This window comes from Centroberyx gerrardi, chromosome 13, assembly GCF_048128805.1.
Source record: "Centroberyx gerrardi isolate f3 chromosome 13, fCenGer3.hap1.cur.20231027, whole genome shotgun sequence".
Lineage (NCBI taxonomy): Eukaryota > Metazoa > Chordata > Actinopteri > Beryciformes > Berycidae > Centroberyx > Centroberyx gerrardi.
In genome coordinates, this window is record NC_136009.1 from 16,791,414 (window position 1) to 16,807,086 (window position 15,673).

At 43.6% G+C, this 15,673-nt stretch overlaps 1 protein-coding gene across 1 annotated transcript in view; it reads right to left on the reverse strand.

Moving 5' to 3' along the window:
* LOC139931544 (A-type potassium channel modulatory protein DPP6-like) overlaps window positions 1-14,892 on the reverse strand; it is a 54,056-nt gene extending 39,164 nt beyond the window's left edge. Inside the window, exon 1 of the mRNA XM_078287659.1 lies at window positions 14,701-14,892. Coding sequence (XP_078143785.1) covers window positions 14,701-14,892 — 192 coding nt within the window. The remainder of the gene's footprint in view (window positions 1-14,700) is intronic.
* Window positions 14,893-15,673: the final 781 nt, after the last annotated feature.

Sequence of the window (15,673 nt, forward strand, 5' to 3'; positions counted from 1 at the left end):
TTCAGGTCAGAGAGGTGATCATGGTAACAGGAATGCCGAGAGGCAGTGTGAATAAAATAATGATGAAGAGGCGATGGCGATGGTGACTCTCATGACAAGATGCGAGGAGGCCCAAAGTCGCTAGCAAAACACAAGGGGAAAACACACACAGATGACAACTATTTTTCAATCGTAAATCAGAATTTAACAAAAAAAAAGCCGTACAACACCCGACGTTTGAACCATTAGTTGTGAGCTTTCCCCTGGTGTTTAGCTAGTTTTATAGTGGGTTTTCTTGGGATTGCAGCACTGTGAACACATGTGCATTCAGATCCTAACAGTGAAGACTATACTATACTTGTGAACCCTAAAGTCCCGGCATCTTCCAACCTCATCTGAAGGCTGCTAGGACCTGCATTTCCTCAAAGGCCCCTGTAACCAGCGAACCAGCCACAAAACCCGGATACTTGATGTAGACCTTAATGTCTTGGAGACACACCTGCAAAAGATCAAAGACTGAAAAGACAGATGATGGCTGTAAGAATCTGAATGCTGGGAAGGAACGGACTGAAGGGGGCACTAGAGAAAGTTCCCCCAGTTTTGCATAGAGCCATGAGTGCAACTGAGCGATGTGAAATGGCTCAGAGACTCCAGAGGAAAGAGGGGAAGAGAGGAATCTCCTCTAGCACTGCAAGTCTGTGAGGAAGACCTGCAGCCATGACAACAACTGATGGGCTTCTCCCCCTCTGCTTGATTTGTACCAATACCTGTTTGAAATGTACTTAGATACAATAAACAATGAAGAAAGATCTATAGCTTCATTATTCAGAATCTGTTATTATTATTGGTGGCTTATAGCCGCTGCTGTTGAGGTGTAAAACTGTTTGACAATCAAAGAAATTGATCACAAGCAATTTCACTGTTTTCTAATGATTATTGATGATTATTGGAATGTTGGAAGGTCGTCCAGTGGTAAAAGCACGCACACACACACACACACACACAGCCGCACACACAGCCGCACACACAGGCGCACACACAGGCGCACACACACGCACACACACACTCTACCATTAGGATAAATTGTCAACATTAAGAAAGCAACTCCTACTCAATGTCTGGTGCTTCAAGATTATATTATTATCATTCATTTTTTTCATTATTATTATTGTGTGCAGCAGCTATAGTGCTTCTCTGCACGCTGATAAAATGAAAAGTGTCTGATGACAGCAGACATCTTCAGTAAACAGAAGGCCCGTGTTCGACGTACTGTGATCCCACTGACATTGCCTTCCCAACCCAGTGTGTGGAAAGTTATTATCAGTCAAAGAAAATTATTCCATCTCAATGTCTCATCTCTCATGGGAACATTTCATCAAAGTGTCTTTTGAAGATTAGTCAAATCATTTACAAAAACACCCAAAGGCACCTTTCTGCAAACTTAGATCAAAGTGAAATTAAGAAAACAGAAGTTTAGTGCGATCTACTAATTGGATATTAGTCAGATCATGAAAAACAGCGACGAGAAAATTATGTCAACACGTAAACAGTAAAGTTCACAATAAAGTGAAGCGCACGGGCAGCTGGACTATATACAAAAAGAGACAAGCAGGGTGAGTCAGCATTCATTTACAGAGCATTAACCCATCTGCTGATCCAGTCCTCATAAAACAGACTTACGAGCCTCATGAACTTTACGTGTCCTCATCAATGGCTTACAAGAGGGTCATAAAATGAAAAGAAGAAGAAAAAAAATTAACGCTGCATTTTGGCAAGTCGTTACCATAGGAATCTGTTGGAGATAAAGCACAACCGCAATAGCCATAAAGGAGGAATTAGTAGCAATGTGCGCTGTATATTCAAATCAGACCGTCAACTAAAACAATGAGAAAAGGCTGAACAGGTGAGAAAACTGTAGATTCAGTGATCCAAAAGAAAAAGAATAATTCATCACATGCAAGGACATAATAATGAATATATCTGCACTGTTCTATTCTAATTCGGGATGAAGTAGCGGAGTTACCAGGGATAGTGATTAAAAGCAAATTAGAAACATCAGAGTGAATAGTGCTTTGTCTTTACCCATTCACTGTGGATTTTAAAAGATTTTCATCATCTGGCCAAACCAAGTCCCCAAGGACACCCAACTAAACAAAAAGTTCCCGAGTTTATTTTTCATTACTCTTATTATCAGTCTTTATCAGTACTTCAGACCCAAATGAGGCATTTTACACGCACGCAGACACACACACACACACACATGCACACACACACACACACACACACACACACACACACACACAAGCACACGCACACACAAAGGCATCTTCAACCATTATATAAAGATGTGTAAAATGATGTTTGTGTATCTAATCTCAAAATCTGCTTTAATTTCATTGTGAAAGCCCTTGTTTTCAACTGTTTAAAAAAAAGCTATGCAAATTAGGTTTATTATTAGTGGTAGTACTAGTATCATTATTAGTATTAGTATTATTATTATCCATGAAACACAGAGAATATGTAATAATTGTGACAGCTTGTAGTCACATAGCTGTGTGCCAAAGCCTGATCTGTCAGGGTGTTTGGATACAGTTTTGAAACACTTGTGTCATTCTTACATCATTTCATATCAAATGCATATTTCAGACTTCAACGCCACTACAAGGACAAAACTCCAGGCTGCTCCTCTGGATCAGTATCAGGCGCTAAGCCTCAGCCCGGGTCTATCAAAGCCAGACAGAGTCTCATTGTTGCCTACCGCTCACTGATAGCATCAAGTGAAACAACTTGCCCCGCTGAGCCCCAAATGTATCTACCTTATGCCAACCACCAGGCCATCATGGAATATACATTACCAACTCCCTACAGAAATATTACAACTGGGCTCACGCCAAATGCATAAATAGAATTTTTAATAGGCTGTATGGCTGAACAACACAAACTCTCCATCTGAACAAGTAATTTAGTCTCATGCTCTGCCAGTGCGGTGAGATAATTCCACTTGTTCCCAGTGGAGTTTCACTGGTTTCAAGGATTTTCCAGAAGCAAGTGCCAGTATCTTGAAACAAGGCACAAGAGTCAAGAAAACAAGTTGTTTTGTGTTAGAAACAAATATAATTATTTCATACCACTGGCATTTTTTGTTTAAAAATAAGAATTTAAGACTCAGTAACAGATTACTTTTTTCTGTGCACAACATAACAACGTAATGCATTTAACTCCATCAGTTTCATGCATGGAGGAAATGCACTGAATATCCTTCATACAAAAATAGGTACAAAGTGTTTGTGCTATCAACAGAGGAAGGTATGTATATTAAATATGTAGCTCAGTTAATAAGCTGACAAAGCATGATGGGAGCGGGGAAGCACTCTCCGCATTACAGTGCAGACATTGCTTAACCACAGCTAATGTCCATGAAGAAAGTCCATTAAGTTATTTCTGCTTTGGATCCTCTGTGTCTGGCTTTAAGAATTGTTCATAATACAGCTCACTGGGCTTGTCAAGCAAGACATTCAGTGAAACTTTTTCCCTTTTAAATCCCATTTATTGGCACAAAGATGCATTAAAGAGGAAGAGGTGCGATACTCTCTCAGAATCAAAGAAAATCAACTATTTATTAGTGGTAAACATGATGTTTCGGACTTGCAGCTTCATTATATGTCATATTTAATGCATGCATATGTTTTTAGAATACAAATTGCCCTTCCACATGTGCACAAAGACGGCCATGTGTTTAAATTTGGTAGCTGAAAAAAACACAGCATCCTCTGACAACAAACAACTTGCGATGCTGGCTGTCATTTGAAGCACCCATTATTCCATCCGTCTGTTTTCAAGTTTCAAAAAATAAAAGAGGTCTTACACTTCATCAATTATAGCAACAGTTTGAAAATTCCTTTGAAAATGTCCTTCAAGCGCTCATTAACAGATTCATTAAGGGAATAATAATAGGGGGGGGAAGGGGAAATTGAAGTTCTCGAGAGAGGACAACACTAAAATTCTTCACATAGCAAACTTAACACAAACGCAGACACGAGTTACACGTGTGCCTGAAACGATTCAATCCATTCTCAAGTGTAACCCCACTCACCTTCCACAGCTTCTCCACTCGGGACAACTTGCGTGTTTTCATTCTGACGGAGTGGCAGCATATGGAGTGTTAGCATTAGGAAGGGGAGGGAGAGAGGAGTGATGTGGATGCAGAGCGGCTGAATAACGACCCGGTCATAAACAAGACACACCTTAGCTCTCAGTGAGAATAATTCCATACTCAGCATCTCAGCACTAAGTTCCACACATCTCACACTCACATTAAATTAAAATGTGTGTGTGTGTGTGTGTGTGTGTGTGTGCACTGATAGCTTGTGTGTGTGAGTGTGTGTGTGTGTGAGAGAGAATGTTTGCGCAGACTCCACCTGAGACACCACCCTCCTTTCTCAAGTGTAGACGCGTCATCGAGGAGACCCCATCTAAAGCTGCCAACGAGAATCTGACACCGGCCATGAGGCCAAAGCGGGTCAGGTCAGAACATTGAAGGTGCCTCTACTGTATCAGGCGGAGCCGGGTGTCCGACAGCCACGGATGACCGCACTCATCTCAACCGAAACACAACCCCGCAGGAGAGTGTGGGATAAAGCCAGAGCGCTCAGGCCCTTCACAACATTCAGCACTGAGCCACTTACCAGGGCCATTAGCTCCATCTTGCCGTTCAGCACAGATCAGCATTACACACCACACGCAGCGCTGGGCCACTTTATGGCGCTTTTTACCCAGGGTTGTTTATCCTCTCTCTCTCTCTCCCCTCTGCCCTGCTCTGCCCTGCTCTCAGGAGCAATTCACCCGTTCTCTACCGTTCTGGACTGATAAAAGTGCCGTCCTTAGAGCTATAGGCTCGTTGCCTGATACAGTCTAGAATGTCCTAAAGGATTAGGAGGTCAAATGGAACGAGACTGTGACACAGTGCAGCTAATAACACCTTTAATGTCTCAGCACATAAACACATACTGTCTGCGACCTCAAGGTTTCAATCTACACTCAGTGCTGCCTTTTGTCAGCGGCTCTAGTTTGACAGCACAGACACATTCTCTCCTGTTGCTTCTTTGTTTGTGAATGATTCACAGACAGAACACAAAACGTGGTGAGCAACCCAGGTAGAAAAATAGGCTTCTATAAATAAACTAAAAGGCACTCAGAGAGAGCAAACCTCCACAAAGGCTGAGCAATTCTCCAACTCGCTGTCACACCCAAAGACTTTCCTATCACTTCAGTTTTAAGTTCAATTCATTTCTTGACCCTGCAAACATACCGTTAGGATTTGGAATCAAGTTTCTACCTCCATTAGTTTCATAGTCATGGCTAAAAAACGGTAATTATCTAATGGCGGAAATTCCAACAAATCAATTGTTCCTCGGCCCAAGAACTATCTGTCGACCAAATTTCATGGAAATCGATTCATAGGTTTTAGAGATATCCTGCTGACCGTCAGACAAACAAACTAACAGGGGCGATAGCATAACTTCCTTGGCGGAGGTAATAAGGTGGGTTTATTTGTCTCAGCACATCCCATAATGTTATCCAAACAGGTTGTCTTCCTACACATTGGCACATCCAGCAATAAAGTCGCTGTATTCCCATGATGCAACAGGCAATCTGGGGTTGGGGGAGAAACATCAATCATTGCGGCTCAGCTTCCTGTCTTTGGTAGGGTGCAATTTGACAGGCTGCCAACTCCAGAATAGTGAATCACTCGATAGTGCTCCCCCTCTTCTCCACCCCCACTACAGTAGACAGTCATTACCTAGCCCCATCTCTGCTCAGCGCCATGTGGGCACGAGACAGAGCGCCATCACAGAAGCCGACGCTCGGCTCGCAGCGGAGGGGAAAAGCAATCTTCTCCTCCATCCCCGGAGTTCTGGGTCTCATTCAGACTCATGACTCCTTGCATCTCCTGGCTTAGAGGAACAGGAGAAATATTGACTGGAAATAATGTTGTACATGCAGCCACAAAACTGCCTGACAGAATGGGATATCGGTACACAGGGAGGAAAAACTCCAGCCACAGCAACAATGACCTGACACAAGCAGCGGGTGAACAGATATTCGCTCGGGCACAAACACCCACACCATACTATCCATCCAGAGCTCAGATGCAATGAGATCGCTGAAAAACTTGCTACTCCATGCTGAATCTGACCAACCAACCTTCCTCTCTATTTACTAGCAGAAGTATTAAGGTACGAACCCACCTTCATGGCCGGAGGTGCAACAGTTTTGTTGGCGCTCCTCCGTCGCTCCTTCCAAGGCTTGAATGCACACAGAAAGCTGGCCAGGATGCAACATGAAAGCCTATCTCATGCCTTATTTATCAGAAGGCTTGACCGGAGTCTGAGGACAGGAGAGGGCCCTCTTGTGTATACTCAAACACATCGGCCTTGGCATCCATCTGTGGGTGCACCGCTGATCCAGTGAGGCTGATGCTGCCGCCACACTGACAGAGAAGAAGAATAATGGCGCCAAGGAAACATCTCAGGCTCAAGAACGAGCACAGCCACGGCGTCGGGATGGACTTCTAAACGTTAACAGGAGCTGTTTGAATGTCGCTTCTTCTCTGCTGTCAATGTGTGACACTGTCGCTACAAATATATTGCTTTGAGCCCGACTTGTTGCTTCTCTTTGCTAGTATCTACTACGCCGTATTTTGACCCGGTTGACTTTGCAGCACTGCCATTCTATTGCCATTCTGTGTGTGTTTATGTGCCTGGGAAACGATGTGTGTAGAGTGTGTGTGTGTTTGTGTGTGTGTGTCCCAGGGGTGTGGCGCTGCTGTATCATGGCAGGGTCGATAAGAGAATCTGCCTGTGTGACACAACGGATTACTGCTGCCTGGTCTCAGCCCAGAAAAAGACTTTGAGAGGACTCTGGAGGAATGGCAGCTCCGCTCTGCTGTTCTAATTCTAGCTGACAGAGATTTCGTTTGGAGAGTTTTTCTCGCTTGCTTTAAAATTCTTCCTTAATAATTCACTATTTACTTCTGATTGATTAAAAAACTGCATTTTTAGACATGTTTAATGACTACCTGGAGCATTGCTTTATTATATCATCTTCCAGTGTTAGCTGCAGGTGTAGCAGGTGTGTATAGATCACCTTGCATTGACAGCACAGGTTGGCATCTGGCAGTGATTGAACCTGTGACCTTCTGGTTACAAAACAGGTTCCCAACTACTAAAGGAACCCCTTGATAATTTGACCATTCCCCCTCTTGAATGAAATGTTATAATTAAGCGACTGCCACTGACCATTCTTTGCCCTATGTGCTTCCTTGCCTTTCTCTGCCAGAAAACGACTGTGTGTCTGCAGGTCAGTGCAATCCCTCAGTGTGGTTGTCAAAGAGAGTTTGCACTCTTGGTGACCGCATGACCTTTCCACCCCCCGATGAGATGTGACATTATCAATCTCCTCTCATGTTCTGGTTGTGGCGTCGTAGGTTGGGTCTGCTGGTTGGCTTTAGTTAGGCAGGCCCTGCAGAAAAGAAATGGCAGGGAAAGCATAGCATCTGGTCTCCTTTTTGTCTGAGGGTTGTTGGAGTGATCAATGTTGACAGTACATGCCTAATCCAACATGGGAGTGGCTGACCAAATGCCTGCCTGCGTCTGTGTATCTGTTCACCAGAACCGATGCCTTGGCTCATCTGTGTTGATGTCTGTGTGTTCTTCAAGTCTGCTCAATAGTCTGCCTGCAGTATATGAGCTGGCGCATGATAGCCTCTAGTGGCAAAAGAGACACAATGCATGAAAAAGTGATTAAAAAAAAAATGTTTTTCCTGCAATTACATTGTATCTCAAACCCCAATGAAATGATACTGCCGGCTTGCATATACTGTATATTGTACCTGAATAAAACCCTGTAATTTATACAAATGGCCAACCATCTGTAGAATTATTGATAGAACTAGCAAGCTTTTAAAGAATGTGTCTGCTCTTTCTTCCCGTCTCAAAATAACTGCACTATTGATCATCAGCCATCCTTATAATAAAGCTAATCCTTCATAGGAAAACATTGAACAGATAGTCTGAAGTTATAAATAAAAAACAGAGACATGAGCACAGGGAGAATAGGAAATGGGAACGAGCTGGGTTAAGACTGTTATATTTAGCTACTGAGACACAGACGTAAATTTCTAAAAAGCAACAGAAAGGTTTAAGATCCACAGTGAAGTTAGATCTGTGGAGTGAGCTAATCTCCTGTGGGAAGCAGGGAAGGGATGTGAACCTCACTGCCACCAGGAAAGGAGAAAACCGAAGACGCAGGCTGACAAAAGGAGTGATTTTCCACCGCATGAATATTTAATCAGCTAAATTTCAACCATACAGATTGCGGTTAAAATGAAAATAAGAGCGGAAAGTGAAGGGGATTTCAAGTGCAAATAAGAGGAAGATTATGTGAGATAGGAACAAAATGGATATCAAATGACAGGGTAAAGGGCAGATAAACAAAAACATAATGAAGGTGTCTAACGAAAGGAGTGCAGAAATGGTTCTTCTGGTCTGAAATGGTTCCTCTATGGCATCACTCCGAGGAACCATTTTTGACACCTTTATTTTTCTGTGTGATATAGAAGCTTTTGGCCAGCTGTCTATATGTTACTGTACAGGATCCACAGAGCAGGGACTAACCCAAGGTGCCAGCAGAGACCAAGGCTCAACACCAACCAATAAGCTGAATCCTTTCTCGTCACGGAGTAATGGATGATTTCTGTATTTAAACACTGACTAATACCACCTGTCAGCTCCAGTAATAATACAGTAAATCACTGAAAAAAGGAGGGATAGTCTCAGAGCGAGGCAGAGGCAGGGGCACATGCTGACGTGCTGTTGACAGGTGTGTGTGTGTGTGTGTGTGTGTGTGTGTGTGTGTGTGTGTAGTGTGTGTGTGGGGGGGGTGGGGGTGGGGGTGGGGGGTGGGGGGGGGTCACAGGGGATGATCGACGGTGTGTCAGCAGAGTGTTGAGGTGCTGGGTGGGGGATGGATGACCTGTTGCGACACCCACACCCCTCCGGGAATAGACCAGCGCAAAACAGGTCGATACTAAATGACAGTCTGTCCACAGCAACCAGCCATATGTGGATGTTTATATTCATAAGAGTCTGAGGGGGACTGTTTTCAGTACATCTTTAGAGTGGAGGAAAACAACATGGCAGGCCCGTGACGGTGGATTCAGCACGCTGCACGATCGCAGCGGAGGGCTCTCAATGAGAGATGTGAGCGCTGCTGCGTCATCTCCAGATGGCAGTCAGAGCCATCAGCAAGCAACAGTGTGTGTTCCCAGAGCTTACAGCCTCACCCTCTCCACCTTTGCAACCATGGCAACGCAGAGCAGGAGGTCCTGCTGAGGATGCTGTGCTGTCCTGAGGGGAGGAGCTGTGCTTGGCGACAGCCTGGTCGCTCTGTGCTGCATGCAGCGCACAGGTTGAGTGGTCAGCAACCTCGCATCTTGCATTTTAGTTCAAATTTGATATTGTGCCATAAGATTTTTCCAAAAGCGATTGTGTGTTAGCTTCATGATCCAGATGAAACATTAGGACTTAACCGCTGTGCAGCGTGATTGTGTATTACTTCATGCACAAAATTAGTCAGGAGGACATGCTAAATAAGAAAATGCCAAAGATGGCCGCTACAAAAAAATCAAAGGTGTGAAAACCCACATGTGAATTCAAAGCACATGCTGGTTTTCATATGTGAACATGTGAAATTTCCCATGTCCCATGTGAAAATGACATTTTCACCTCTGAATTGTCTCTCTGCTTGTGAAATTAAGTTTTCACATGTGAAATGAACATTGCCAGATGTAACGGCAGGTGAAAGCATGAAAAAATGTTCACTTCTGGAGTAAAAAGATTTATCACCACTGATTACAGTGGAGTAAAAACGGTCATATGTGATGTCAGAAGACAATGTGAAAAACATTGTGCAACCAACATGCCTCCAAAAAAAGCACATATGCTTTGAATTCACTCTCTTTTGTAAGGGGGGGAGGAATCTCAGCACATCCTCATCTTGGATGAGAGCAGCAGGTAATGAGGCAGGTGGCAGGCTTCAATACACACCTGAGGCACACAGTTTGCCTGGACACCTAGATAATGAGGACAGACTATCACATCTCACTGCTCTCATTCTTTTATCTTGCTGCTCTTCTGAAGCTCAGTCTGGTTGGTTTAGCTCTGGACCCCAAAGGAAGTGCAGCACTAGACTAATGCTGGGGAACTGGGCCAGGCTCGCTTGCTCATATCTGGAATATTTTTCACTAGATAATACAGTAAAGTGCATATGAGGACAGGCCTTGTGTGTGTGTGTGTGTGTGTGTGTGTGTGTGTGTGTGTGTGTGTGTTTGTGTGTGTGTGTGTGCGTGTGTGTGTGTGTGTGTGTGTGTGTGTGTGTGTGTCTTCAGTCCACACACATCACACACTGCCTGTGAGAAGAGCATGAAGCCAAAAATATTGTGCTTGTGTGCTGTGCTCTCTCTCTCTCTCTCTCTCTGTATGTGTGTGTGTGTGTGTGTGTGTGTGTGTGTGCGTGCATGTGTGTGTGTTTCTGAAGACAGATGGAGTCGGCCCTGGGCATCAGTATCCAATATGAATTAAATTTCACACTTCAATCATACAGCCAGGGTGATTTTTCATCTCCTTTTGAACTCCAACTTCCTATGATCTACAACACGATAACAAAATGATGTAGAAAAGGGATTAACATTTGATACAGTTCAATTTCACCTTAACTAAAGCGTGAACCTTTAGCAAAATAATTAAAAAATGTAATCAATCAAATCAAATCTTTATAAATCACCTGCTCGTAGCACTTTTAGAAGAAGGGACAGCCAAGTACAAGGGTTCTGTGGTTCAAAGCCAGAAAGCTTGCAATATTCAGCTAAGAATACATCTTAAAATACAATGGTTGCATTAAAAAAGCACTCAAATAATCTTCAAAGAGAAATCTGAGAACCCATAGCTTTTTATGTTAGTCCCCCAGGGAAATAGCCTGTATAACCTTGCTGTCTCAACACCGCATCTTTGCCACCAGCCTCCCCAGAGAGAATACTGCACTGCCTCTGTCTCTGTTATGAGGCCACTAGTGCAGGCAAAGTAAGTTTCAAGTAAGAGCTGCCCCACTTTAATGTATTTAAACAAAAATAATATTAAAACACGGTGACATTTCCAGTATAGTTTTAATCAAAAGTCTGCAGTCTGAGAGGAAAAAAAATGACTAACGCATTACTAAGCAGCGTGTCAGATTAGGGCAGCCTGGTGGGAAATGAGCTTTCTACTGATGGATAGTCCTCATCGTTAAGCATGACTGAACAGTTGCCATTACAAAAGTCACAATTAACAAAAAGCAGCAAGGTTCAGCTTCAGCCGGTGTGAGTAACAATGTTACATCACTAGCAGAACTAGAGGTGTTCATGATGATGATGTGATTAAATACAGTCTCATCTGTGTAATCGTAAGACAAGCCGATAGCAGAATTCAGTGAAAAGGGAAGGTGTTAAAAAGTCTGCGATGTAGCTTGAAGCAGGATCATGGTGTGCCTTCAAAGTAATAAGTAATATCTTAAAATTAATTCAACTCTAAAAATGGAACCATACAGTCTCATCCTTTAGCAGCAGTCAAAAAGCCCTGCTGTTACATTTTGTCCAAGCTGGAGACATGAAAGCGACCTTTGGGTGAGGCAGAGTTGAAGCAGGCGGAGACTAAATGTGATAAAGCCACAGATGAGATTGTCCAGGCCACCAATTATAAAAATGGCTTCATTTTGGAACTATTTCCCAGGAAAAAACAAACATGTGTTGCTCTAAACTTAGTTTGCCATTTAAGATGACTCATAAATTGGGAAATTTGGAAATGGCTTGACATTTGCAGAATTCAATGCTATCTATAGATTGTTGTAAATGGTTGTTGGAGCTGGGAGGACCAAATAAAACAATATAGACTGTTTTCATTAAGGTGTAAAAAGAACAGATTTGGTTTTTGGGCAATATCATAGTATCAGAAGATATGATTATTTAAATGTATTAACATGTAATGTGGAAAAGAAGAAACATGTATAGAGAGAAGAGCATGGGGTCAGGACTCCACAAGTGGTGTTTAAAGATGAGGAACTGCCCTTTGTGACGGAGAAAGTTTTATTGAAAAGGGAAACCATTTAAGTGAAGTGAAGCTTCTCAAGGAGAGGTTAAACCTTCATCTTTGAGTCTAACAAGGACGGTGACAGAGGCCAAAAGCTATTGATGTTGGATTGATTATTTTGAGGGATTTTGTGGAGCGACATCTTGAACACAGGTAGAGGACTTCTAAGGAGATAGAGTCATATGAAAAGCCCAATGTCAGTTAACCTGCATGAATTATTCCTTTGTCATTCGATATCTCCTCGCTGTGTCCCCTGCTGAGCCATGTGTCACCTTTCATTATCACACTGCGAGACAAACAATGGGAATGTTTAGATTTCCCCTCTGTTGGCTGTGCAGCCAGGCAAAGTCAATACCGACCAGGTCATGAAGGGATCCCTAGGCACCAGTCTCTGCGTTTGAAATGTCACCCTATTTCACGCATCCATACAGCAACGATTAATTAAGGACGTTTTATGGGCTTCTCAGCTTTGCCATTAGCGGTAAATGATAGTGAGGAAGAGAAAGAACTATGGCTGATAACTCCCCAGGTGACACGAGCTCTGCCGCAAAATACTGATGCTTACACACAGAGCGTACACCAACAATTAATCAACTGCACCCACCCTGAGCACACACACACACACACACACACACGCACACACACACACACACACACACACACCTCTAAAAACAAAGATGCACTGCCTGCATTTTGTGTTCTCAAGAACTCAGTAGAATGCTGCAGTAAAACAAATTAACAAGCAATTGTTTTTGCAAAAAAAAGTCTATTCTTTCCATCTTTTGCCAGCTAGGAATAAACTGCTGCCTCCAGCAGTATCAACAGCACTACTTGCATGTGGAGCTGTGGGATTATAGAAATAAACTGAACAATCTGAAAGATTAAGTGATTCTAATGATCCAGATAAGGAAAATTAATCTCACATCGTTTCCAGGTCAATTTTGCCCTTTCCCTTGGCAAAATAAATGGAAACAAAAGGTCATTCAAACTTTTACTTGGGGGGGTTAAAAGAATTCACTCTTTGAAGTGGTCTCCCATTCTCCTGAGGCAAAAGGCAATTTCATGCTCCAGCACTACTCAGGGGGACATCATGACTAAAGGTGACCTCAAGGTGAATGGTGCACCTAATATATACACTACAGGAAACCCAGCAAATCCAGCGGCAGCTGCCATTCACACTCAGACATAATAAACCTTTAAAACCACATTCCTAAGGTTAAGTCATTCTAATTAAAGGAATACCACTCTTTCCAATTTACCAGCAAGGAAAACACCTCATACAACAAACACAGAGGCTCTGGAAAGAAATAGTAGAGTATGGCACACACTGAGAATCTGCCTCTGCCCTGTGACTGACGCTGGTGTTGTTGTTGTTTTCAGCCCAAGCAGTATCGGTGTCCAGCCTGTTGCCGGCCTTATCACTTGATTCTCAACGTGGCAAACATCAATAATTCAGAGCAACATCCCAGCGCTGGCAGCATATAGACTTGTCACCATTTAAAGATAAAAGGCCAAGAGAAGTGTGCTGTGGCTCTGTGTAGGCTTGAATTAGTGTCATCTGCAAACAAGTAACACCCTCATTAACATCATGCCTCATCAGGCTGCACACTGGAGCCTCTACTGTACTGTCAGTCCACCTGTACAAAAGCAAAGCCTTACCTAGCGTGCAGAAGTATCACCGATCCTATTACTATTGTATGCAAACATCTAATTACAGCTATGATGGGAGGGAAATCGTATAATTTGCCTCACATAAGGGGGTTAGCTCTGTTTGTCAGACCCAGTTGGACCTTGGACAAAATGCCCAGAGGGTTAGGGTCATTCTTGCAATGGCCACGGTGTAGGCAACCTACAACAGAAACTATAAACATCTTGCATTGTGGACTGGACTGAAACCCGCTGGTGACGTTCACTGCAATTTCAGCACCACGGACAGCGTCAGCGGAAAGCTCAGGGGTTTTACTGCACGGAGACAGAAACTATTGTGAAGAATAGGCAGAAGGAGAGAAGACTGTGGACAAAAATGAAACCCTACTCATCAAAACAAGTAAATTATATTTTAGTCCCATGCCCTTGAGGTGGATGCTCCAGAATAAAAAAAAAAAAGAAGAGAAAAGAAAAGCAGAGTTAGCGTAAAATCCCAGATGGCATTGACGGCCTTTGGTTACGTAGGCATACTGGACAAAAGACAAACCACAGACAGTGACTACGCCAGCTTTCAGCCGGCCTCTCAGATGTTTTGCAGCAGAATTTGAAGACTGCTGGAAAAATCCTACACGATGGCAATGCAACTAAACACTTTGTATCAATATATTCACGCAAGAAAGCAGCAGTGATAAAATACAAAGCAACCTTTTCAAACTTTCTCGGGCAGCATGTCAAAGGAAAAGCTGTGAGAGGGCTTCTATCAGTGCATCCCCTATGATATATATTACATTATATATGCGTGTGTGTGTCTCTTTGAAGGGAAATAATCTAATGTAGGTGGAGAGTTTATGAGGGACGTGAGATTATTTTGGCAAATAAAGGATAAGTGTCTTACATCCTCATCCTCCCGCACGTTTTTCTTGCGGTACTGGACGTGCGGCCGGCCATCGGCGAGGGGCTGGGGGGTCTTGCCTGCGTTTTCCTCCTCTGTAACCTGTCCACCGAGAAGGTGGCTGGCCTCAGGTGGGTGCGGGAAGGAATTGTTCGTATTGATCTTCCCGGTGAATCTCTGATACAGCGAAGCCATAATAGATCCAATCCAGACAAAACAACTTACAGCATGTCAAAGCCACAGACGGGTCTCGCCTGATGTGGGTTTGGGCAGATCTGCTGGTTTTCCTGTGCGCTTCGAGGAGAACCGATGGCGGACGGCCAGTTATTCCCTCCGGGATGGAGCAAAGAGAAGGTGAAGATACTTAGTAAATAAGCATGTATGGGCAGAAAATGTCTCACAGCCTGAAGTGGAAGACCGATATAGAGCCGAATCCTTGACAGCGCTGTGCCTTTAGCTTTGTCCAGGCGCACAACAGAGTGGTGGGCTGTAGGTGTCAATAGTTGCTCTGCTCTGTATTCACAGCACGTTGTCCCCCCTCTCCAGTTTCCTGATGCCTCCTCACAGCGAGATAGCAGGCAGATGCTGTGAGTTTCCAACCAGATACTGGATCCTCCAGACTCCCGATAATTGTCCACAGAACAAAAGAGCAAAAGATAAGCTTTCGACAGTGTCAGCTGTGTTTTTGGCGGACTGTCCTGGTGTGTGAAGAGTGTGAAGGACGCAGAGAGCCTCCGGTACTCTCCGCAGACGCGCTCTGCATGAGAAGTGACCAGGACTGAGAACAGCTATACTGTAGTACCGCTGCCATAACACTTCTCCGGCTGCCGTGCACACAAACACAACAGCATGGCACAACTTTCACATGCTTTTATCCTCACTCAAAACCTTTGATAAACACCGGTCACACACATTTATGATTATATGAACGGGGTCATGCAATTTTCGTCCAAATAATTGCTCATCGTCCCAGGAC